This window comes from Lycorma delicatula, chromosome 10 (assembly GCF_047948215.1).
Source record: "Lycorma delicatula isolate Av1 chromosome 10, ASM4794821v1, whole genome shotgun sequence".
NCBI lineage: Eukaryota > Metazoa > Arthropoda > Insecta > Hemiptera > Fulgoridae > Lycorma > Lycorma delicatula.
In genome coordinates this window covers 26,301,494-26,328,934 of record NC_134464.1, presented here as the reverse complement: position 1 = coordinate 26,328,934, position 27,441 = coordinate 26,301,494, and the positions used below count along the sequence as shown (strand labels likewise).

At 29.1% G+C, this 27,441-nt stretch overlaps 2 protein-coding genes and 1 long non-coding RNA gene across 4 annotated transcripts in view; 2 read left to right on the top strand and 1 right to left on the bottom strand.

Annotated features, from left to right (window-relative positions):
• LOC142331514 (putative tubulin polyglutamylase TTLL2) overlaps nt 1-1,056 on the top strand; it is a 66,453-nt gene extending 65,397 nt beyond the window's left edge. Inside the window, exon 8 of the mRNA XM_075377484.1 lies at nt 107-1,056. Within this exon, the coding sequence (XP_075233599.1) occupies nt 107-1,054 (948 nt within the window). The 3' untranslated portion in view covers nt 1,055-1,056. The remainder of the gene's footprint in view (nt 1-106) is intronic.
• Nucleotides 1-12,050, bottom strand: part of LOC142331516 (uncharacterized) — a 42,660-nt gene extending 30,610 nt beyond the window's left edge. For both annotated transcript variants that reach the window (XR_012758019.1, XR_012758018.1), the window contains exon 1: nt 11,844-12,050. This is a non-coding gene — a long non-coding RNA (uncharacterized LOC142331516). The remainder of the gene's footprint in view (nt 1-11,843) is intronic.
• Nucleotides 8,601-22,151, top strand: LOC142331515 (uncharacterized). The gene is made up of 7 exons (XM_075377485.1): nt 8,601-8,910; nt 11,438-11,629; nt 17,877-18,070; nt 18,876-18,954; nt 19,554-19,738; nt 20,640-20,769; nt 21,652-22,151. The coding sequence occupies exons 1-7, from the start codon at nt 8,761-8,763 to the stop codon at nt 22,021-22,023; spliced, it is 1,302 nt and encodes a 433-aa protein (XP_075233600.1). The 5' UTR covers nt 8,601-8,760; the 3' UTR covers nt 22,024-22,151.
• The last annotated feature ends 5,290 nt before the right edge of the window (nt 22,152-27,441 follow it).

Genomic DNA, 27,441 nt, shown 5'->3' with positions numbered 1-27,441 from the left:
ATCCAGCATTATATTCATTATTATTTTATAATGTGTAAAACAGAATATTACAAGACATCATTAATAATGAAATTTAATAAGAAAAATAATAGTTGTATATTTGCAGGTGAATTTGAGTCCAGCACTTGGTAATCACTGTGATGTTGATCCTGCTGTAAAGAAGCCGATGTTACATGATATGTTTGACCTCTTAGGATTGCCTGTTTGTTGTACAGGCTTATCATTATTTACAATTTGGTCGACTGGTGTTTGTAATACTTGTATAACACAAGTTACAACCAATAATAACAACAACAAAAAGCCTAGCGAATCGATTGAAGAAAGTAATATAATAACTGCTGATAATGAAAAATGCGATAAAAACCAAAGATCTGCTTCACAAACTGCAATAACAGTTGTAACTATGGCTAATAGATGGCGTAGAATGAAACAACAATCAGCAGTGACACAATCATCAGATTTTAATAAAAATAGAAGAAGGTCAAATAAAAATTCTAATACCTGTAATTCATATCCAAGTTCAGCAAATAATCGAACAAAATCAATCAATCGTCAAGTTAAATCAGCAAGACCACAACCAAAAAAGGTTAATGCTCTTTTACCTACCATAAATATTGGTGAAGAATATAATGAAAATAATAATAACATTGTCAATGAACAGTTAAAAAATATAAGTAATATAATATCAATGAATAAAAACAAAAAACCAAGTTATAAGAAAAGAATTAGAACCCCACCTTTATCATTATGGGGTAATGGCAAAGACTGGGAAAATCCACCAGCACAAGAAGGTGATTGGGTTCGTGTGTACCCATTAGGTGAACAGTCAAAAAATATGATGTGGGATAATCATCATAATAATAATCAACATGAATTTAATAATACTATGTTTGGGGATAAAGAAATAAGAAGTGTTGTTATAAATATGAGTAAACATTTTAAATTTATCAAAGAAGTATTCAAAAAAAATGTTAATACAAGTGATGAGATACGTAATGAATCTCTTATGAAAATGTTAGGTCTGTCTGGTACAGTCTGGTTACCAAATAAATGAACATTACTGATAATTGTTTCAGTTTATTTTATTAAGCCAAATCACATTTTTTTGTCAAAGGCAACCCTGCAGTTCAAATAAAATATATTTATTTTTACTCTTAAGGGTTAAATTAGTAGTTGTAAGATATCCTTGTCAATTACTAGTGTGTATAATGAAAGTATAGGTGTAATGTTTATGAAAAAATATGGGAATGTACTTAAGAATTAGTTAAATTCAATAACTCGTTTTTTCTGTTGACAAAAACTAAAAAAAATATACTTGAAAGTACTTCACCACATCTTAAATTTTTTCATACTGTTGTTTACATACTAAAATATCACAGCACTTCAGGTTCTATCATAAAATAAATTATTATTTTTGTGTTGGGAAAACTCCAAGACGGTTAACATTGCAAAGATGTTGAACGTTTGTTAAACAACATTTATTATCCCCTTTTTTATGTTTATAGGTTTCATATCACTCTAGCGTAATAAGTATTTTGGTTTCTTTATGATGTGAGCATGTCAAAGTATAGAGCTCTGTTTTTTAATATAAATTAAGAAAAATATTTTACAACTTGATGAGATATTAATAACTATCAGTACATTTATGAATATGAATTTTAATTATTTAAATAACACATTCTAAAATAAATTTAGTTATTATTTTTTACATTCTATAAATATTTCCTAAACAAACTTATTTATTTTAATCCATTAATTATTTAATAAAGTACGTTATTTATATCATCTGATGTGTTTTAAATAATAATAAGTATGCAATAACATCACTTACAACCATCTGGTTGTCCTTTACTTATTTGACAAAATAAACAGCACTCTCATCATTAAAATAAAAAAACTTCACAACAAAGTGTACAAAACAAAATTGTAGATTAAAACATGAACCTAAAGACTAATTTAAATATACAGTTAAACAATTAATTAACAAAACTAAACATGAGATCGCTGAATAATAAGTACCACATTTAAAACAAATTAAACCTTTCAGCTTTCAGAATTCATAAACGAGTATATCAATTCATTCCATAGCAAACTATAGAAAAGCTCCAGAAAACAAATTTTTATACATCACCTATATAAAATCATTTATATTATATATACATATTTATTTATTTAAGGTACTTTAATAAAGTTTACTAAGGTAAGGATGACCTTTTCCCAACAACATCAACATTTTCCAGTCTCCCACAATTTCACACTTGCCTCTTTGAAATAAAAACCCTCTACACAAATATTCCCAAATCTGAAACAACAAAAATGTTAAAAAACTCAAACAGGACAATAAAACTTAAGAACTAAAAATTGTAATCATACACACCAGTATGATAATCTTAAAATAAAATACTCCACCTTTGATAACAAGTTTTACATACTGTGTGTGGTCTACATCACAAGCATATTTAAATGGAATATTTTTACATGTAGAAAAAACAAAAAATTTCATAGCGAGACATACAAAATATATTTATATCGGCACAAATATGTAGATAATAAAATCCTTATTTACAATGGAAATGGTAAATAATGTCAACTACTCTTCACTACTCCTACACACACATGCGCGCACGAACACAATATGTAGAGAACCTCCACAACTTACACCCTAATAGAAAATTCAAACGTTATATACAACTCAAACCTTCAATTTCAGAACCTATCACACAGACTACAACATTCTACTTACACAAAAAGGCTACCACGATGAATTAAACCTAATAAAATATTTATTTATTCATCCTTTTTATTTTAAAGCTAAATAAATATTTTATTAGCTATATTTAAAGCTGCAGGATGCAACTATTCATAAAGAAACCAATTCCTTTACTACTGAATCCACTTTCACAAACCATCTCATTAAATCATGTCATAGATGAATAAATATTAAAATTTTGTATATAATATGAAATAAGACATATTTTACCTTAATTTTATCATTACAGTACTTTATATTAATCAAATCTAAAATATAATTTAACAGTACAGGAGAATAATAAGATTAATTTCAATAAAATAATGTACATCGATATATATATATATATATATATATATATATACAGTGATTCAAAACTATACAGCAATCTCTTGGCAACTGATTCTACAGCTAAAAATAAGAAAAAAAATTCTTGAACACAGGCCTGAAAACGCTAAATAACAATATCTTAGATAAGTGGGTCAGAAATCAGCAATCAGTATGGTTTCTCATTACTATTGCTTCTTTACAATCCTGTTCAACAGCGTATAATTTATATCAAATATATGTACGTTTACGATTACAATGATTAATATTTGGTGTTATTTAGGCTACTTACTATGTAGTTCTTCAACAAGCATGCAACACGAATTAAATAATAATAATAATAAACTTTTTACGGAAACTGATCTGGCAAAAAGGTTTTTACCTTAGCAGAAAGCCTACAAGCGGTTAAAAAAACAATTGAAAGAATACTGAACTAGAAAAATAGGAAGGAAAAGTATTTTATTCAGTATAAATTATTAATAAATGGATTAGAAAATAATGAATTATTAGAATTTATCTATTATTATTATTGTTCTATATAATTTGAATTTGAAATTCTAGTACAACTCTCTTAAACAATCTACTTTGGGGAGGGTAATAGTTTTGATATTTCAGATTTGACTTAGAACTTCAATAAACTCTTATTAAAAACAGAAATATCTGAATTAATGAGCATAAAATAATAATGAAATTATTTTTGGTTTTATTTTTATAAATTAAAAAAAAAAGATGTAAATAAAAAAAATAAAAACCATATAAAAAAATAAATTAATAAAAAATGATAATAAAGAAAAGAAAATAATATAATTAATAAATGAACAATACTTAAGAATCATTATAAAAACAGTATTTTTAACAATTTTAATAGAATAAATATAAAATATACTTATAACTGTTGATAAAAAAGGGTTACAAATTTTGTTTTAGGCAATCCCAGTCAAAAGCACAAAACTAGCTTGAAAAGCCTAAATCACTAATATCTCCAACTCAGATTGCCCATGACCTAATGCAAGATCTTTATATAAAGTTGAAAAATAGAAATTTAGCTCCAGAAATATGATGAGTTCATATCTCTTAATATTTAAGAGACATTATGAACCTTAAACTTAAACCACCAAATAGATCTCCATGAAAAAGTTTAAGAGAAGACTGTACACGCAATGTGGATAGCAGGTATTTTTAATCATTTTCATGATTTGCAAATATATATAGATATCTTAATGAAAGTTTTGAGGAATGACTCCAGGAGAAGTGATTCTGAATCATAACTTAAAACTAGTGTTTTTACTTTTAGAGGCAAAGACAGACAAAATGTGAGCCCAGCAAGGTTGTCTCTCCCAATCATATTGCCATAGAAATATTAATATCGACCGGAAGATTTCTTTTGAAGCAAATACTTAGACATTTATGCAAAGCGAAGCATTGGACAACATAAAAATGATGTGATATTCAAAACACCTACAAGCGGGAAACATACAATGCTACAATTTCATAAAGATATTAATGCAATCATTTTTCTCTGAGCAGAAGCAATTTGGATTGATGTATATAATTAAGTCGCTTGATTCCAGTTCAAATGAATTTATATTTTAATTAAGACATCTTCTGTCAAATAAGGTTCTAAGACTGTCTAAAAAAGTAAGTATCTTGAAGTTAAGATAGATGTAAATTTAACATCAAATAATCACCAAAAGTATTATAGAAGAAATATTATACTGTAGCTGGATATAATTAAAATCCTGGTAAAGAAACTTGAGATCGGTTAGTGTGAAAACAAAGCAGCAAATACACTTTAACACACGATAAACATATCACTAATTGTGACATCTACCCATTAGAGTTAGATAAGTACTATACTAGACAGTACTCTGTTTTATACTATGAATCCTAAACCTTCTGAGAGATCTGTCAAATGCACGCAACAATTGTTTCATATTTCACTGTTTTAGTGTATAAACATAACAAAACATCATAGATACTATTAATAGTACCATCAGTTAATATCATATTAAGAAATTTTGTTCATCAAAACACTGAATTGTTACCTGACTTTGTCACACTAATGATTCATATGTATCACCAATATATATATATATATATATATATATACACACTTGCATCCCCGTCGCGGCTTCGTCCACGCTATATGGTTACATATGATTAATTGTGTGTCGACCAATATTTTGTCGTTTTGGACAAATATGGATCAAATCAGACCATAAATACAATTTTTCGAAATATCTCGACCTCAGCGCCACCTAGTGAGTCCAAACTAATTCAGAGACCTTCGAGGGCGTGCGCACAACTCACCAAAGTTTGATTGCAATCGGGTGAATGGTATAGGAATGCATACGGGACAAACAAAAACATTTATTTTTATATATAGAGTGTCCTTTAAAGGTGAAGCCAAACTCTGGGAAGTGATTCTACTTAACTTGCTAAAGAAAAAATGTCTAGTGAACATAGGTCCGAAAACGCACATTTTCTGTCTGTCCGCTATTTTGTGTTTTTTAAGAACTTTTGCATATAACGCAATAAATTTTGTACTTTATTTTAAACTAACATTTTTTTTTAGTTAAAAAATACCGATACTCTTCGTTGACAAATTTTAAATGGCGGTCGTTTCAATTTTTCAATTTTAAATATCTTAGGAAATATTAGAGTTATCAAACTGTATTGTACTATAAAAATTATGAAGCATTTTTTTTGTGTACAAAACGACACCTTAGTAGTAAAAATTCGACGACAAACAACAGAATTATTGTAAAAAGTAGGCCTAAACAATAGTAGGCCTAGTAGTAAACAAAAGTAGGCCTAGTTTTAATAAGAAAATTTGATTTAGTTAACAAGTGAATCAGGATAATAAAAAAACAAGATGGTCGCCATATCGGTTTAGGCCTACATTTTTGCAATAACTCTGTTGTTGTCGTTGGATTTTTATGAATAAGGGATCGTTTTGTTCACAAAAAAATGCTTCATAATTTTTATTATAAAAACACAATTTGATAAATCTAATAATTCCTTAGATATTTAAAACTGACAAATTGAAATGACCGCCATTTTGAAATTTGTCAACGAAGAGTATCGTTATTCTTTTTCCTATTAAAAAAATGTTAGTTTAAAATAAAGTACAAAATTTTATTGTGTTATAGCCAACCGTTCTTAAAAAACATAAAAAGGCGGACAGACAAAAATATGCTTTTTCCGACCTATGTTCACTGGACATTTTTTCTTCAGTATGTTTAGTAGAATTACTTCCTGGAGTTTTTTTCTCCCCTTTAAAGAATACTATATATAGAATATTTATAAAATGGTGGGCTGACTACACTTTTCGGATTCTACTTGTAAAATTAAACAAAAAGCATCCTTAGGAAAAATAGCGATTTCTCCTTCATTCTCCACCTGTCCACTGTTTTGTTATTCTTGTACAAAAGTTTATATCTCAAGTCCGGATAGAGGAATCAAATTAATATTTGGTAAGCGTCTTGGTAATAAAGTTTTAAAATAAATAAAAAATCAGGAATTATATGCCTTTGCAAATGACAAAATGGCGGCCATGTTTATTTCTCAATTTTTTTTATTTCCGTATATATTAGTTTTAACAAAATTTATATTATTTGCTAAAATATTAAGCTATTTATTTTGAACAAAATCATATTTTATTTTTTGAAATCGGTTAGGTAATCGAAAAAGTATAGCCAGCCCACCATTTTAGAAACACTCTGTACATAAAACAATAAACAATACTACCACAAAATCAAATTGTATTTGAATTAATTATTTTCTAACGCAACTTGTACGGTTTTAGTTAAAAGTGGAAGAACTATTTCAAGAATATCATCACGCTTTTAATATTAGACATACTTTGTAATTAAGCTTAGTAATCTTAAAATTTAGCTGATCGATTAAGTGCAGCAGTGATGTACGCTGCCTTTTAGATCACCCTTTCTCGGTTTCAAATCTCATCTAGGCAGTAGAAATAAATCCATTACTCTTTTATTCATCTCATCTTCGTTTTTAGAATACAAGTATTGTATTTGAAAATGTATGTCTAAAGTTATTTTAGCACACGCATAAATGAATAAAACAATCAAGCCATATCGATGTAAAGTACTGAACATTGTATCTTTAAAATTATTGGAAAAATTTATTACTAATCTATATTAATAAAAAACTATCTAAGAAAACATACTGGTTTATGTAGTGTGTGGATTACTTCATTTATTTACTTTAATATTTGTTTTATAATTAATTTATATTTTATTACAAATATTAATGTCTCAAATTAACAACTGTTATTCACCGTTAATAACTGTGCTATTGGTACTCTGCATTAACGCTGCATTATTAACTCCAAAAAGATACTTCATTAAAAACTATTCCTGCATTGAAAAATATTTTTAAATTAAGATCTGTTTCACCTTGTTAGATATCCTCATATGAATGAAATGGGATTTTATTCATCTTTAAAAATCAGGAATTTCGCATTTTGTCCAGGATTTTTGAGTTTTGTATCAAGCCTTATTCTTTGCAAAAACAATATCTTTTGATTGTTTTATTCTACTTCATAAAGGAAGTTTTTCTATGGCCCTAAAGGGACCGTGTGATTTTTCCAGATTAAATATGACAAATTTTGAATGAAAAATTGTACTGATATACACAGATCGATTTGAATATTACTTTTTCATTACTTCAGTTGTTATAAAATAATGAAATATATATATATATCTTTATAGATTCTGGTAATCAAAATGTTACATATAAAAATTCCAGAAAAGTGGTAGGATAAACAGCAAATATTCCTGCATTCCAGAAAAATCATTCTCAATACCGATCTGTTTATGTTGTTCAACTCACTCCATTCTTTAATTTTACTATAAACAGGTTTTTCATAATTGTATTTCTTGCAAACAATAATTATTTTTCATACCAGAAATATATTTGTAAGCCTATTTGCATTACAAATAATACGAAAAAGTAAATAAACTTCTGAGAAAAGATTGTTTATAGTTGTTTGCTGACTTCAAAAAAAAAAAAAAAAATTCCCAAAATATTGAAAACTACAATTTAATTAATTTTTTAAAACAATTTTACTTTTCTAAGATAATTTGATAATAACCTAACTTAAATGTTCCGATATTGAATACTTGCTATTTATTTATCAGATTATTAATCCTAATTAAACTTTTTTTGTTCAATAAATTTAATGAATGAAAAAATTTATAAAAATCTCTGAAATTTTGGTAGAATCTAAGTCAGTCTTTAAATTATATTAGAACTAATAAGTGAAAAATGTATTATTATATTTGTTTTTTAAAAAATAAACATGAAAAAAATAGGTAATAATTTTTTTTCTATTTATAAAAACAAAATAAATAGTACTTATATAAAATGACTTTGTATCATAATTTATGGTTGCTATGAGTAACTGTTGCTATGGGATGCAAACAAATAAACCTACAGTATTATTTGGATGGTATTATTAACATAACATTTTCATAACTTCACACATAAGCACCTACTTTCTTCAAACACAGTTTATAAATTATCAGTGACACTACATAACAAACATACACTAATACATTTTATACATTCCATATACATTCTGAAGTTACAAGGAATTAAAAATTTTAAAAAAATATATAATTATTTAACAATAAAAAGGTAAAAAAAAATCATCAAACATGGATGATGATGACGACGAAGAAGGACAGCCCGCAAAATATGAGTTTTCTGTAGAGTCAAAACTAGATGAAGATCATGTATTCTTCTTGCAGTTCACTAATAATTTTATTAGTAATGTGACAAGACCAAGAGATTTCGACCATTGTACGGTATGTTTAAAATAAGTTAACAGTATTTCATTATTTTAAATAAGAGAATAAGTAGCATATTTAAATGGCAAAAATCTTTTTTTCATTGACAGGTTAGACTCCCTTTTAAGAACCTTCCCTTTTAAGTTACTAAAACATACTTTTTTAAAAACTAAAAAATGCTTAGTTGAAATGTTTCTAATTTGTAAAAATATTTTTCTAATATTTGTTTGTAAAATAGATCAGATATTTATTTTCTTGAAAAACTTTCTCTAGCCCAATGTTTTTTTCAAACTGTGAATTCTACAATTCAGCTCCAAAGAAAATGGTTATCCTGACAAAAAAGATCCAATTGCATGTGAAAAGTAGCAGAAAAAGTTAAAACATCTCTGAAGATTAATATATAAAATTAAAATTTCTAAACCCTTAATTACACACAAACTTATTTCCGTATTTCAATTTTTCTATTATGCAATTTAATACTCTACTCAAACATAACATGTTTATTATTTTTAATGTTACAGTAAAATTAGCATAAAATTTGAAATTGAGTCACAAAGCCAAATCAAATTTTCATGAATTGCTATCTTTTTGTAATTTCATGCACACAACCCCAAAAGCTAATTATTTTTTAATATCCCTTTTTTAGTATGTTTTTATATATACCATCTGCAGACATTCTTAAAATATATCTTAGGATTATAAATCCAGTTTGTCTTGGGGTGACCTTTTTTTTCAATTTGAACATATTAAACAAATTTTCTGAAGAGAATCTATAGAATAGAAATTTTAAGATTACTGCAAATTACAAGAGGAATCTTTGCAATCTTTTTTTAAAAATTGGAAGTCAAGAATGTTATAACTTTTATTTCAAACATTTATGTAATTTTTAAATTAACTGAAGCATTGTGCATAACAAACTGCAAAAAGGTGTCATTTGACTTTCAATGTCCTACAAATTTTTATTTGTAACATTATCTGATCTTTTTTTAAAAATTACTTGCAAGAAATGTGGGTTTCTGTTTTCCCACACAATGGTTTCTTTTGTTTTATATCACATATTTGTATTGCTCATGTTATAATTATGTGCCTGTAATTATAAATATAATCAAACTAAACTTAAACTACACTTAGCAAGTGAAGTATTCTCTGCAAATGCCTCCAAATACTATATAGTTATAATATGAGCAATTACTAATATGTAATACAAAATGTACAAAAAACCATTGAGGGGAAAAACAAAAAAAACTCAATGATTTTTTCAAAGTAGTAAAGGTTTGAAAACCTTTACTACATTCTATAAGTATGTAAATTTCAGTCATAGAAAGTTGCTCAAAAACGGTTACTGGAAATTGCTTTTGTTTGTTACATGAAAATCCCATTTTTGATCCTTCAACTCTGATACAAAAACCACCACCACCCCCTTTGGCATATGGGATTTTAATTCTTAAAAAAATTTTCCATAGTTCCATTGTTAATTTGTTCCTTTCTATTTTTATTGCACTCTATAACATTCCATAAGACAAATGTGAAATACAAAACTCAAACTACTTGTTTTAATGCTGTCAGTGCTCACTTGTGTAAAATGTGCTTTATAATCCTGCCATCTGAAAGGCTTTGAATTTTTCAAGTTTGATTGGAATATATGGAGCAATTTGTTCGCCAAGGTTTTGGGTCAATATCAACAGGGGATGAAGTAGATTGTTTGGGGTCAATTTTTGAGGGTCACATTTTCTCAAAATTTTGCAATATAGCCCCTCTTTATATTAAGCTCAGTACATGTGTACATCTTTATTTTCAAATTTTTTAAGGAATTTTATGTTTCCCAATTTTCTCAATCTCCAAAGCTTCATTGCATATTTAATGCATTACGGTACTACTAATGGCCCCATAAAATACTTTGGGGGCAATACTGGTGGTGGAGGAACAATCTATTGAAAAATATTGATTTTTAGAATTTTTGTTAATTTTATTAAAATTTTAATATTACAATAGAATTTTATGATCCACCCAAAAATAAATCTTGCGTAATGTTAACACATTTTTCAATGGAATTTTGTTCCATTTTAAACACAATAAACTTAGACAAATCCAAAGCTTTTCTTGGGAGGTGATTTTGGGGGTGGGAGAGCAGAAAAAATATTTTTCCTCTATAAAAGAATAACCAATACTAGGAAAACTTTCCTGGTAAGTATTTGGTTAAATAACAAATAATTTAATTGTAGAATTAAAACAAAAAATTATTTTTTTTCTAAACATATTTGTATAACAGAATATAGTGTATATATTTGTATAACAGCTGTTATACAAAATAAATTTATATTTATTCATAAATAAATATAAATATAAACATAAATAAATTTTGATAACTAAATTTATATCATGATTAAATTACTTAAATATTTTATAAAGTGTTCCCTCAATAATTAGGCATTTTAATTTAAAAATAAAATTTCCTTATTAGATTATTAGTCTAATAAGTGTTAATTTTTTTTTAACAGTTACTTTGAAAAATTAATTAATAATCATAATTTAATTGTGATTACAGAGATGGCTGGAAAGGTTAGCTGGAGAGCCTATGTATGGCGTCTCGGCAAAGAGAAACAGAAATATGTTTCTTGCCAAGTTGCTGGTGGCTATGATGGACAATCAAGTGAAAGGACCATTTTTATCTTTTCCTCCAACAGGACCATTGCCTAATGCCGGAGAAGTATTTGGTCTCATCAGTGAAGAAGAGAGGGTAAATCACTGATCTTAGATTAATTTTAATTTAATACCTTCAATTCAAAATAACTGGTTAGATTGTTCCTTATTAGTAGTTATGAAATGACATAACTAAGTTGACATAAGTCTAAATGTTTCATCCATGTATAAATGTTTTGTCAGTTTTCCAGAAATGTAATGTAAAACATTATTTTTTATCGCTTAGCAGTTGCCATGAAAAAAAATCTTACCTTTATGGTAGGTTATTTCCACAAGCATGAATCATCTAATATTTTACCAGTTTAATAAGTAATCAAGAATAAAACAAAATCAATCTGTATTTTGTTACATAATTTACTAATCTAATAAAGTATTAAATGAATGATTAAAACATAGATCAAACCTTAACCCTTAAAGCCTCAAGGTAACGTATATCGTACATGAGTGCTTGTGCTAAAAGTCTCCGGACGATATATCGGTATGTAGTTATGTTCATATTTCTTTACGTTATCGCTCGTGTAGTATCTTTTCTTAAAGCTTACAATTCGTAGATATCGATAGTGTAGGTTGTTTTCATTTTACGATATATTTTTTTGGAGAATAATCGATTTCAAAATTCCGATAATCTCTGATTTAAACAGAAGTGTGTGTGTTCCGTGTATTCATAATTGTTTTGATTACTCCGTGCGTTTATAAGGGATTTTTTATAGGTATTATATTTTATGAAATATTTTATTTTGAGTTTCAATTATAGTGTTAGTTGTAGTTGTAGTTTTAGTTAGTGATCCGTAAAATATTAAGATTTATTCGTTAGTTCGGTGTTTTTTTTCTACAATGTCCGGGCCTAGTAGAAATCTTACTGATGCAGAAATTAACTTTTTTGTTGATGCTGATCGCGATTTCGAATTATCTAGTGACAGTAAGGCCGAAGAAGATGAATTAATCACAAGCGATAGTAGTGATTGGGATTCAGAAGATGAGGCATACGGAAACATCATTGAACCAGAAGATAATGTCCCTCTTCCACATCAATTTTTGGAACTCCCCGGCCCAAAACATATGCCTAATCCAGGTTCCACACCTATAATTTATTTTTATTTTTATTTAAATTATTTACACTTAACTGATGGTGAAAGAAACCAATAGGTAATACTAATGTAATGAGAACATAGTCAATCCTGAAAGTCATCTTGGAGCAAAAGACAACACACATATTACTGTAGAAACAATTTTCCAATATAAAATTCACATGGGACCATTTGTTTCTTATGGGGGAGATGCACGTTTTCTTAAAAAATAATTTGCTGGGTTTTTTGGAGAATTTACCTTTGCAAACTAGATAGCAACTGATTTTCCAGCACTGTTGCCACACATTTTCAGTAGCTAGAAATCACTTAGTGATTTAGTAGTAAATTAGTAGCTAGAAATTAGTACAATTTCTTAAATATACTGCACTGGATGTAGTGGACAGATTGATTGGCCGCCACAATCGCTTGTCTTAATTTGGGGCCATATGAAAATGACAGTATACCAACAAAAACTAGTTGCAATATGAAATTCTATTGAATTTGTATGAATCAATCCTGATGATACGGAAAGCCACTAGAAATATTTTACATTGGGCAGAGGTGTTATGGTAACAATTATGGTAACTGAGGTTGTTCTGTTACCATTTATCATTTAGTGTATTTTATTGTTTCTACATTAAGATTATTAGGTACAGAAAAAAATAATACAATTTTTTGTTGGCTGTATTTATATTAATTAGTTTCAATCTTTTAACCTGTTCCCAGCAGAAAATATACATCCTTTAATTTTTCATTACTGTCCTATGGTAATAATTTTGTGAAGCATAAGAATTGTCTTTACATCATTTTAACACTTTCTCTTTATTTTTCTTTATTTGTGCTGAACACATAAAAAAAGAATCTGAATAATTTTTCTAAATTTATTAATGAAACTTCATATGAGATTGCTTAAAGCAATGCAACTTCCTATTAACGCATGAATTTATCGTCCAATTTCTAACATCAAAATCAGACTTTCCACTTAATATTGACTTAATATCAGACTATCAACTTAATATTGGTTGATAACGAAACCAAGGAATGTCGTAAAATTGCAGCCTTTTCTTTAATGAAGTGTTTTAATTTAAATTCTAATAAACAAGACAAAAGACATATGGTTATTATAAAAACTCCAATTTTGTAATTCAAATTATTAAAAGATCTTTAATTCTGAGACCTCTTGCATAAGAAACCACCAACTTTACTGATTTAGGTACCAAGAATTGCAATAGCTCTTTTTGTTGACATCCAAGTGAAATTTTTCACTAGCTGTAACTCTAAAACAAAGAGAATTAAATTTTTTCATTATTTTCAGGACCAGTAGAACATCCTGAAAGTTTGTTTCTTTGTGGAACAAGCTATATAATTGTTACTAGGTTTCAGAAGTGAACAAAGTGATTGTAATTTTGTAACAGATTGTAACTGTCATATGAAGTTTTAATCCTCCATAAGCCAGCATATAAAAGTTGTCCCTCTGTATTTCTCTGAAACAAATAATTTTGGGTAACATGCTGATTGCTTTATTAAATACAATATATTGTAAAGTTATTCGTGTCTGTTGTAGGATCCACCTCCAAGGAGTCGTGGTCAAAAACATAAAAAGTTGAAATACAAGGATGTAAAAAAGTAAATTTAAAAAATGTAATTACTGGGCAACAAAATTCTGTAGTTAGAATATGTAAATAAGAGATTATAAGATTTTTAAAATAAACAAGTTTATTTATTCATCCTACAGACTATGCACTCCTCTGCACATGTATTCACCCTACAGACTGGTTTGACCATCCTCCCATAAAATGGATATATTCCTTCCTTCTCAGTCTTATCTTTTGTTTTTCTAAGAACCATCTGTAGAGTAAAAACATAATGTTTTTTTAAGTAAAAACATAATGTTTTTTTAAGTAAAAACATAATGTTTTTTTAAGTAAAAACATAATGTTTAAGTAAAAACATTTTCAACCATCTCTTATAAGGGTTGTCATGGCAGAACTAAGAAATATTTACTACTAAATACATTGATTTTCTTTCTCAAAAGAAAGACAAATAATTAAATTTGAGAACATTGACACAAAATCAGAGGAAAAAAAAGTGAATGTGAATTGAAACGAAACATAAGTGTGAGAAAGGAAAACCCCTAACTTTTTTTGTTATATTTAATAATTTAAACAGAAAATAGAAATTTGATATAAAGGCTTCATTAAGAGAATGAGAATGGAAAGAGTAATTTTCTTAGTTCATAACTGAAAAGCTTTGAATAAAAATCAATTGATTTAGTAAGGAACAAAGGATAAAATATTTTGACAAAAGTAGTTTTCTCTTAAATCTGAATTTGGATTTATAAAATGTAATTTAAAAAACAAAATACAAAATTAAAATTAGAATAATCCTAATGTAGCTCTATAAATTTCTCTATTTTATAAACCTCAAATTGAATTTACAATCTGTTATACTACTAGTGATGAAATGTAGAGCAAAACTAAAGGAACCCAGCATTTAAAGCAAATTTGATGTTTTTGGGTCAGTTTTATTAGAATTTTTTGTATATAACACTAGTAACAGCCATAAAAACAAACTAAATGGAAGTCACATCTACAGCCAGCATGTAAAAGTTACAAAGATAGCAGAATCATTGTGTAGCAATTTTTACAACATTTTTTTTTTTCTAAAAATTATACTTATCATACACAATTTTCAATTTATATGAGAAAATTAATGCACAGTAATATTAAAACAATGTTGGGTGTTTTATTGAAAACAAGTAACCTTTCGAATGTTAAAAATGACAATCTGTATATTACCACCTTAACACTCATTTACAAAATGTATATTTAAAAATAAACATTTGATATACATTTATATTTATTCATCACTGTTGGATAAAACTTAATGGCACTTAAGCATAGTTTAATGATCTTACTAATTAACAAAAGTGACTTTTATATTTTTATGAACCCCCTATACTTCTCCTTATATCACAATTTGTAGTGGTAATTTTTATGCAGTTGCAAGAGATTTCATAACTTGCTACTGGGTGTTATTTTTTGGTAAGAGTTTAAGGGGTGTTGTGGCTTGTCTAAAATTGTATGACAATATTAGTTTTCATTGTCTGAAAGATTGTATTCTACTGCAATTTATAAGTTTCTCAATCTACTGTACAACATTTCTTAGGTGGTTATTCTTTAAAGAAAAAGTAGTATTAGTAATATGCTAAACAAATTCTCTTTGTCAACATGCTTGGAAATAATGAAAACCTATACAGCAAAAAATTTCACTCCCAAATTATACATATTGAGGTAAATAAAACTTTCTCACTCATTCCTTATTTTTAACACAGATCTGGTTCTTTTTATTTCTTGATTCAAGAACTGACTACTGTTGCTGCTCAAGGCACTTCATCACAATAGATGCTTCATAAGCTTCACATTTCCCTTACTTATTCAATAAGAATTTTTGCCATTTTTATACACCTTTAATCTTTATTGCAGAATTATAAATTCCTGATAAGCCCAGTTACAAAATCTGGGTGTAAACACCCAGATCTGGATGTTACTTGACAAGATATAACATCTATTTCACAGATTTATAAATCTGTGCATTCACCACAAGATGTAAGCAATCTGACACAAATCACCTCAGAAATGTGATATAATTTTCTTAAGAAAACATTCTTATTACAAGCCATGTTTATAGGGAAAAAGAGATGTGAAAGTTGTCTTATTGCGTGAGCTCAGAGATGCCAGATACTAAAAGTGACACCTTAAGTAAAATGCCTGGATGTGTTCCAGAAGTTATACTTCTCTCTCTCCAAGCTTTATTATAGAAACCATTACTCAGGTAAGAAAACTAAACAGATCAGTTAGAAACCAAAGAGTTAGGATGTTAGAAAGCACAAAAATTGTTAATGTCATTATTTAAAAAAATTTTGACAGTGTAGATTTTTCAACACTAACTGTGCTTACAGATTAAAACATGTTACAGCAACCTAGTATTGTATTTATAACCTGATAATAGCTAACTAAAAATGCTTTATTGTTCAGGATAAAGTTGCAGTTTATATATACTTAAATGAATTATTATACTTTAACTGTACTGGTGTGTGTTAATTGCTGTATTTTTCCACTTATGCCAATACTTGTCAGCTTCTTCAGATACAGTAGATAAATCCACTTGACTTTACACTGATCACTGAAAGAATAAAATTTTCAGTCTCTCATCAAAAAATTTTTTCCTGTACCCCTCAGTGTACATTCATGTTAGTATTCTCACCAAATGTAACAGTTTCTGCTCTGGCTATATATATATATATATATATAAATAATATCTTAAGGTGAGTGGTGCATTCTGTTAATGTTCTCCATGAAACATCAGTTGAAAGTGTGGCTATTTATAGAGAATAAAATTCTTAAAATATTACATAAAAATATGCTGTAATGAAATAAGTTAGTGAGATTAGTGATCATGAAATCAGCATTTACAGAAATCTTCGGATTTCACCCATAATTTGTAATGGGTGCCTGCTAATGTCAAAGTATGCTCTATTAACATCAACACTTCATCTGAAGATGAAGAATGGTGTTTTGAATGCAGAATTGGTGTTTTAGATGTAATTTTACATCTTTTTCTTGCCTTGTATGACTTGTATTGCATACTTTTACATATCACCAGTCGAAAATGCAGGACAGAAAGCAACAAATTTCTTAATTTAAGAAACTTAAGAAAACCCACTGTATTCCATATAGTGGGTTTTTGCAAATTAATATTTTATATTAATTTTAATATTGTATATTAATCTCACAAACCTTTACAATACATGCAGTAATTCCCATTATTTACAAACCTTGAAAAACATGGAATATTTGAATTTTACAATTTAGTAAAAGCCAAGTTAGAAAAACCTGATCACATTAGACACCACCATATTTAACTCTTGATAACTGATGCTAAAGTATAAGATATGGAAATTTTGATGCAGCAGCCTGTTTTCTGCACAGAAATGTCATGACTATCAAGATAAACAAGTTGGCATCAATATTTTGAGGGTTACTCCAGTAAACCTCAAAATATTCCAAATTTTCCTTGAAAAACACAAATATTAAAACAATATTAAACTGAGATGCATAGGTAGTAAATTAATTTCTTTATTAGCTCTAATGCATCTTGCTATCTATTTTAACATTGGTAAAGATTTTTAAAACTTATGTTATTCCATTTTAATAGGCTGAGAGTGCTGATATGGCACTTGATTGGCCTGACAAAGAAATAAATATGCAAGACTATAAATTTAAATCAACTGATGGACGTACATATGTAGCATCAAAGCGCTTGCCAGAATCCAGCGGTATGATGGGCTATGTTGGTATCACATATGGTGGTGGTGAAGGACTGTGGCTTAACAGAGCTGGTGAAAAAGTGTACGTATCTCATTTAATTTCATTTCTCTTAAATTAAATTATACAATTTGCATAAATTTTATATTTTTCAAGTTTGGAACACATTCATATAAAAATTTCATATTTATACCAGTTTTTTTTAATATTAATTTATTGCTAACCTAACATTAGCAGGAGGTTAGAATGCAATCAGAGCATGACAGACAATAAAACTTAAATTTGATAACCTGAAATTGTAACAAACTGGTTATATCATAAGATATGCTATTTGACTATTAAAAACTCCAAAAAAAATATTATACTTAATGCATAACCAACTTTAATTTCGATTCAACTGTGATTGAATTGCAATTTTCATAATTTTCTAATCTAATCATACAAGTTAAATCTCAACACACTTGTTCAATAGTAAATATTTATTCTTAAAGTAGGATTAGTAAAATTTTTTTTGTAAGTTTCTTCTTGGAAACTTTTGAAATATCATATATCAAATATCCATTATTTAACTATTATTACTAAATATCATTATTTAGACTGCATTTTGAAATATCATTGATGTTACCCACAAACTAAGAGAGACTGTTCAAAAAGTTGCTTTTTCAGTTGGACCACACACATTTGGATAAGACATCGGGTAAGAAAAGGTTAATTTTGATGGATTAGTAAAATTTTCTTTCACTGTTAAACTTTCTCTTTTTGGTAAATGCATTTACATCAAAAAGTTGCTCTTTGTTTGGCCAAAAAAACTAGTTAAATAGTAAAACATTTTTTACAAAAGTTTCTCTGAAATAACTGGTTCATTTAGACTTTTTTTTTTTTTTTACAGATCACTTACAGATGTTTTGTGTGGTGATAGAGTTCCTACAATAGATACAACTACACCTATTAAGACTCAGATAGAAATGGTAATGTATTTTTAATGTAATATACTTCATTAGAAATGCATATTCAGAACATAGATAATATATATAGTTTAGAATTAGAGTTAGGTTTAGTTTAATATAATATATATAGTTGTCAGAATTAAGGGAGCGATTTCAGTCATTGCCCAGCAATTGACTGAAACAATTGTTTTAATCTGGAAATAAAATTTTGATATGGATGTGAATTTTTTAATTTGTAAAATGTATAATACTCAAATGTATATTACTTACTTATAATGTAAGTAATGTATGTAATAACCAAACAGTTAGTCTTCAAAGCTTAATACAGAAGGTAAAAATCTATAACAATCTTAAAAATTAATGATTTTTAAATAAACTGTTTTTTTCTTAAACATGTATTGTTTTTTAAACAGCTCTGTTTATGTAATCAAAATTGTTAAAAAAAATTTTATTAATGACCCTGGGTAAAGGTACTCAAACAATTTTTGCTGACAAATTACATAAAATAGCTGAAATTGAGTTTGCACAAATCTAATTATCTAACTAAACAGAAAAATATTAGTATAAAATTACATTACCAGTAAAAAAAATACTTAAATTTGTTTTAACATATGTTTTAGGTGGAAGCTTATGATCCAAAACTGGAAGAAGAGGAAGAGAATGAAGAATCATGGCCATTTACATTTGTTGAGAAATTGCCAGAATCACGTTCAGATTCAAATCTTGTAGAGATTAAACAGTCTGGTTTTAATCCCAGTAATTGTCAATTGATGCGTGAAATCTATCCTGATGGTTTAATAGAAAGGTAAATTTGTAAACCTATGAAAGTAGTGTAAACTAAGAAAGTTAAAAGTATACTGACTGCAACATCCAAGAAGGATAAGTATTTGATTATCTTGTATAATCTTAAAGTAACTGTTTGATTCTATAAAATTACAAGGATAGATTCATAAAAATAAGGAAATGTTTAAGAAATCTTAAATCACATTTGACAATCCAGCATGAATAAAAAAGCCTGATAAGTGTTGGTTGGGATGTTTGCTACCAGAAGGAGCAATCTATACCATAACATACTTGTAGTAGTCAAAATAATTTCTAATGTAGATTTTAAACATTCCATTCCCATGGTATGTATTCAAAGGATCAAGAGCTCAATAAAGTTGACTTATTATCCAATTGTTTTAAAGTCTCAAAAATTGTAACAAATTGTAAACAATATATATTATATTCTAAATGCCTTCCACACAATAAAATCATAAACATCAAGGTCCCTCACAATTGCCAAAAAATTAACCACACACATCCAAAATCTGCAAAAACTTAACTGATATCCCTATACCACAATTCGTTCAAACATTTAGCACTAGAATTCCTAAAGTTTACTTACATGCAACCAAACGAAAAAAATTGAATTCTATAAGTCACTTTTAATTTTGAATAAAAGGGCTTTGTGTATAAATAAAATCACTAAGATCAGTAATTAATGTACTTTTCCTCATGAAAAACTAGATGAAATTTAATTTTTATGAGGAAAGGTACATGTTACATATGTACCCTCATAACAAAATTTAATTTTTTCCCAGTAAAAGTAGAATAAATTAACCTTGAATGCAGTCAGCTTAATTTAAGATACTATTATTCACACACATTGTGTGTGCACTAAAATATGCTTTGATATAAGGAAGTTTATTTGGTTTATTTTACAGGCTTGCTGAATTGTTATCTAAAAGCAAAAAACAGACTGATATTAGATTGCGTGCACGTCATACTAAAGTTCTTGAACAGATTTATAAAGGGTACCAAGAGGAAGTTGAAAGAGGATTGTCTGATTATAAGGTATAAATCAATGTTTTAGTGGTTTACATTCCATTATTAAAATCAAATAAAGATAAAAAATTAAATTATCTTAATTTTTTAAGATAATTATTCTTCTTAAAGAAGTTAATAATTTACTAAGATTCTCAATTTAACATTCCTCAATTTAACATTGTCATTTTAAAGGTTATAGTCCTATATGATATAGACCTGAAATTTTGATATTGAAAATATCAAAGCATGTTAATTACTTTTCAATTTGTTTTAATGGTTATGCAATATCTCATTTGTCAAACATTTTCAGTCAAAATTTCAATAATTATTTAGAACAGAATATTGTTGGCTGGATTTATTCAACAGTCAAAAATGTTTTCACTTGTTATTTTGTGTGATTTCTGCAAACATAATGCTTGCTAACCTTATATAATTAACCGTAATATTAAACATTAAACTGACTCAATAAACATTAACCAGTTTGGACTAACTGGTATTCAGTACTCACATTACTGAATACAGTACCCTCACCAAATATTGTAAACTACAAGGATGTAACTCTGGTGAAAGGTATTAAGAGCTTTTTTGATTCATTTCCATTAGAATATAGTAATTAGAAATGGTTATTTAATACTAATGTTTGACATAATTTACAAAAAGATTCACACTATTCACATTCAAAATTCACACACAATTCATACTAAAACTAGGATTTTGATAACATCCTTGAGCAGGTTGTTGCCAACTTAATGATTAATTTATCTTCAAACCTTGAAGATCTTCAATCTTCAAATAGATCTTGCAATCTTCATTAACTATTTATTACCTGAGAAATAGGGTACCTATAAAGTTATCCAGATTTTTGTAAACTGTATTTACAATATAAATGTTTTTTTTGTTTTTCTTTAGCTTGCCAGAGTTGAATGGCAGAGAGTAATGGCTGTAATTCAAGATTTGAAAAAGATTCAGAAAGAGGTTGCAAAACGGGACATTGAACTAGCTGGATCAAGTGATGATACACTGAAAATACTCAGTGAAAGTTATAATAATGCTGTTGCAAGAAAGAAGTTGGTGTATGAGGAAGGGGAACTTTTAGATAAGCAAAAACATGAAATGCATCAAATAATACATGATCGAGCAATGGCTCAAAGAAGTGAACTACAGTTATTAGAGGCTCATATTGAAAAACTAGGAAGTGAAATAACAAGATTACGACTTGAAACAAGACGTAAACAACAGATAATTGACGGACTTATGATGGATCGTAGAGACTCATGGTGATACGTTGTAATTTTATGAAATATGTCATACATAGTTGTCCAAGTAAAGCAAGTCTTGTATTGTCATTGTTATCAGGAAATATTAAACAAAATAACGACACTCAACCCGTTAAAAATTGTAAAATTGTTAATGTATACACATATTTTAAATAAATTAATCTGTAACAACAGAAATGTATCTTGTTTATAATTTAATCTTAGATGACCTAATCAGAGTAAAATTTAGATGAGGATACTGGTAATGTTCTGGCATTGCAAAAAATTAGGATGTCTAGCCATGGGGCTCCCCCTAGATCCATGCAGTGTTAAAAGAAATTTAACTTCATCCCCTAAACAGGCTATGGCCTAATATATGGTTTAAAACCTTTGTCAAAAGGATGTTACACCTCACAGCTGTATGAATACCAATACTAGGCAGTGCAGTCATTTCACCCGCCGACAACCAAATATATCTCAACTTTACTAAATTACACGCTGGGAAATATCCAGCCAAAAAATCCTATTAAAAACCCTACTCAGGGAACCAAGAATCGACAGACAACGTGCGAACAAGGAGTTTCACTGTTACAATCATATCCGGGGGCTTTTTCTAACCAGGCTACATATTACTAGGCGAACTACTAAATTTTGTCTTCTGAGATTACTGAAGCGAAAGACAAATTCTCAGAGTGAAAACCTACAACTTCCCTTAGAAGAGTGAGGACCACGATCTTTTACAACTCCATCCTGGGTCAAGAGATTTGAATCTGACACCTCCCATGGGTTCTTATTTCCCTGCTCTTGTACTTAACCAATAAATACCTAAGATACTGTTGCATGAATTACTGTTATCACAGATGTAGATGTTGACTAAATATGTTGGTGCAAATATAAAAATTCAGGGAAGAATTAGAATTAAAATAAATAGAAGGTAGGTGTCAGTTCTTTTTACATTACACTCTGATATAATACCCACCAAACAAGCTTTGAGACTGAATTCAAGCAACCCAAAAAATCATATTTAGCCATTCAAAGGTCTTGTAAACTTAAGTGTTCTGAATTTCTGAAATTAAATGTTAGTCAAAAGAAGCACTTGACTAAAAACCAGCTAAGTTTCAATTGCTTACGTAGCAATCACGTAGCACCAAAATGATTCAAAACAATCTTGCCATAAGTGTAGCTTGACATCATATGTTAATTCATAGATTTAGGGATAAAATAACTTTAGGAAATAAGGTTGTAAAATTGTAACAGTAATCAGGAAAAATCTAGTTACTGCTCTTTTAAAGGTGCTAATTCACCTGTACTAGTATATACCACAATTGTCCATGTCAGAGATTGTATTTGCCAAATTCCTAAATGGAGAGCATTAATTGATAGCGCTTCTCAGTATAATTTTATTACTGAACCCTTGTTAATAAACTAGGATTAGAAAAATGTAGAAACAATTTCCAATGACGTTGAGGCTACTACTAGTCATTGTTATAATAAATATTAGTTCTACAATCACTTCGTACAATCGTATGGTCAGTTCTGTGCTACCAAAAATTACTGGTTACGCCATATTCCCTCATTGAGACTCATGAACATACCTTCTGATATTGAATTAGCGGATCCAACATTTAATATTAAGCCAAAATAGACCTCCTTATAGGAGCTGAGATTTATCTTAATTCCGAGTGAACAATTACCAAGCCTGGGCATCGAATAATTATAAATACTTGTTTAGGGTGGAATTTATCGGGCATGATGCCAAGTTCCAGTGTTAAAAAACTATTCAAAGAATTCAAAAGAACTTCTGCATTCGTAGTGATGACATTCGAGAACAGATAGAACAATTTTGGAAAATTTAAGAGATTTATGAGTCCGGTACTCAGTGAGGAAAAGCGTTACTGTGTTATTTTCGACGATACCGGTAGATATATTGTTCGCCTTCTTTTGAGGAAAAATGTTCTTGATCTCGGTAATTCATTTGACGGAGTGATTTCTTCGATTAGAAAAATGACCTGACAGAGATACACAATTGAGGCTCGACTATAATAACTTTTTCGAGGAATGTGAAGCTATATGACACATGCAAGACGTTTCAACCTCAGCTACCAATTCAATCTTAACTAATTACCGCATCATTCTGTATTTAAGGAAATAGTTCTAAAACAAAGACAAGAGTTGTTTTCAATGCTTCCTTCACGACCTCTTCCTCACTATCGCTCAATGATGTTTTACATGTACAGAAAGATTTGTGTTCATTGTACTTAGATTCCGTACTCTTCATTTCGCCTTTATGGCTGATATAGCTGAAATTTACCGTCAAATCAGAGTCGATGATAAAGATTGTAACTTACAACGCATTCTTTGGCGACGATCTTCAAATGAGGCTATCAAGTAACTTAATTTAAAAACTGTTACTCATGGGACATTCTCAGCATCTTTTCTGGCTACACGGTGCATTCAGCAGCTGGCTAAAAATGAAGGTAAGGCTTATCTGAAGGGAGCACAAATATTATTGCATGATATGCATGTGCACGACTGCATATCAGGCACAGCAATTATTGAGGAAGCTCTCGAGTTTCAAACTCAAGACATAGCTTTGCTTGAAAGGGGTGGCCTTTCATCTTAGAAAGTGGTGTTAGAATTATTCTGATCTATTAATAAATATTCCGGAAGAAGATCGAGAATCACAACTTCCTCTCAAATTTGACAGCGAAGAAACTATTAGATAAATTTCAAATCACATTTAATGATAAAAGCAGTCAGAAAAAACCACTAAAAGAAACGTACTTTCGACAATTGCATCTATTTTCGACCTATTAAATTAGGTGTAACTGTAATTATTCCTGTAATTATTGTATTTAAAATATTTATGCAACATCAAGGATAAGGATAATGAATTTCCTGATAATTGCAAAAGAAATTGCAAGCATTGCAGCGTCAATTAACTAAGGTAAAAGACTTTCAAATCGACCGTCAAGTCAGAGGCAGCACCTATGGAGATCCAACTACATGGTTTTGCTGATGCGTCAGAACAAGCTTATGCGGCGTGCCTTTATTTGCGTTCTGTGAAGTCTGATGGACGTATCACAGTAAAATTATTATGCTCAAGGTCGAGGGTAGTTCTTATTAAGAAAATTTCTTTACCACGTCTGGAATTGTATGCAGCATTACTTTCGAGCCAATTATTTAAAAAGGTACGTGATGTTATTAAACATCAAATGGTGAATTAATCAAATTCACCCATGGTCTAACTCCACAGTAGTGTTGTGTTGGATTTCTACTTCTCCAGATAGGTGGAAAATATTTTTAGCTAATCGTGTAACTAAAATTCAAGAATTAACTACAGATGCAAAATGGAATCATGTGTCATCTCATGAAAATCTTGCAGCCCTCATTTCCAGAGGTGTGTTTCCCTAGCAACTTAAGGATAACAACTTTGGTGGAATGTATCTAGTTGGCTTCGTGAGGAAGTAGTACTTTGGCCGCCCGATTTTCAGGTCATCACACCAATTGAGATTTCTGAAGAAAGTATAAATGTTAGTCTGATTGCAACAACACTAGAGGTTGAGTGGAATCACTTTTGAAATTGCAACGAATCTTGGCTTATTGTTTAAGATTCACAATAGAAAAAAAAAAATACTGTCGCAGTAGTTAAAAAATACTGAAACGCTATCAAGTATGGAACTCAAATACACTCTTAATTGTATCATAAAGTATTCCAACATCGATGTTATAGAGAAGAAATCAATTATCTAAAATCATCATCAGAATTCTCCGATAAAAGTAAAATTCGCTGTCTTATAGATGACAAGGAAATGCAACGTGTGGGTGGACGTTTTCAAAAATCTCTTATTCCTTACGATTGGAAATTTCAATTAATTTTACTACATAATCATTATCTGAAATTTATGGTAGTGCTAGCCGAGAACATAAAGTTGCTTCATGATGGACCTCAACTATTAATCTCCTCAATTAGACAGTGCTACTGGATACTAAAAATTCGTCAAATTGTCAAGAAGGTTATTCACCAGTGCATTGTTTGTTTCAAATTTCATGCAGCTCTGTCTCAACAGTTAATGGGTATACTACCTAAATACCGTGTACAACCAGCTCATGCCTTTCTAAACTAAGGTATGGATTGCGGTGGTCTTCTATTGTTAAAGGGTGAAGCACGTCGAAACAAAACAATCATTAAGGCATATATTGGGGTTTTTTTTTATGTTTAGCGATAACAGCATTGAACTCATTAATGGCTTGTCATCTCAGGCTTTTATAGCTGCATTTCAAAGATTCGTTGGACGAAGGGGGGAAGGTGTGTCAACTTGTATAGTGATAATAGAAAAAATTTTGTTGGAGTCAATAATAAAGTAAAGGAGTTAGGGAAGTTTTTACGTTAAAAAGAACAACAAGAAAAACTAGCTACATTTGCTACTGGTGAAAAATTCAATTGACATTTCATACCTCCCCATTTCGGTGGCTTATGGGAATCAGCAGTACGATCAATGAAGTACCACCTTCACTGAACTGCAGGGAATCAGAGTCTGACCTATGAAGAAATGCTTACATTATTATGTCAAATAGAGTTATTCCTAAATTCGAGACCCTTGTGTCCACTATCTGATGATCATATTGACCAGTCGTTCCTGACACCCGGTCATTTCTTGGTAGGAGAAAATTTAACTTCCCTTCCTGATTCTGATCTTGTAGACGTAGCTGTTAACAGGTTATCAAGATGGCAACGAGTTCAACAAACCATGCAGAGTTTATGGCAGAAATGGTCAACGGATTAAATTCATAACATTGAACAACATTCCAAGTGAAGTTCTCAACTTCCAAACTTGAAGCCAGGTACTTTAGTCCTCACAAAGGATGACAATGTACACCATTTCAGTGGCATACGGGACTGATTCAGGAAGTGCATCCTGATGGTGATAAATTAGTATGAGTAGTCACTTTAAAGACTGCCAATAATATTGTGAAATGTCCAATTGCCAAATTGTGTCTGTTTCCTGAATAAGGCAGTTAGTTTCTTTTCATGAACACTCTTTCTATTATTTGTTTATTCATTTTGATGTGTAAACATTATTTAATTGTGCACCTAAAATTATTTTTGTTTGTTTTATTGTTTATTTTTAATTCATTTAATATTGTCTGTATGTATTTAATATTTTCCATTGGTTGTATTAATTTAGTAAAATTTTCCTACAATTTTAAATGTACCCACTTAGTATATTTAGGTGGGGAGCATGTTTCGAATTGTGATTGGTGGTGCTGTGCTGTTGTCTGCTGCTAGAGTGCCTGGTGGTAGGGAGGCTGACACAATTGTTGTTGAATTAGACTCCACTTTGTGCGGACGTGTGTCCATTTATTATTGTGTGTTACAGTCCATTTAATATATTGTTGTTTATTATTAATTGTATTTTTATTCATAATTATATTCAATTAT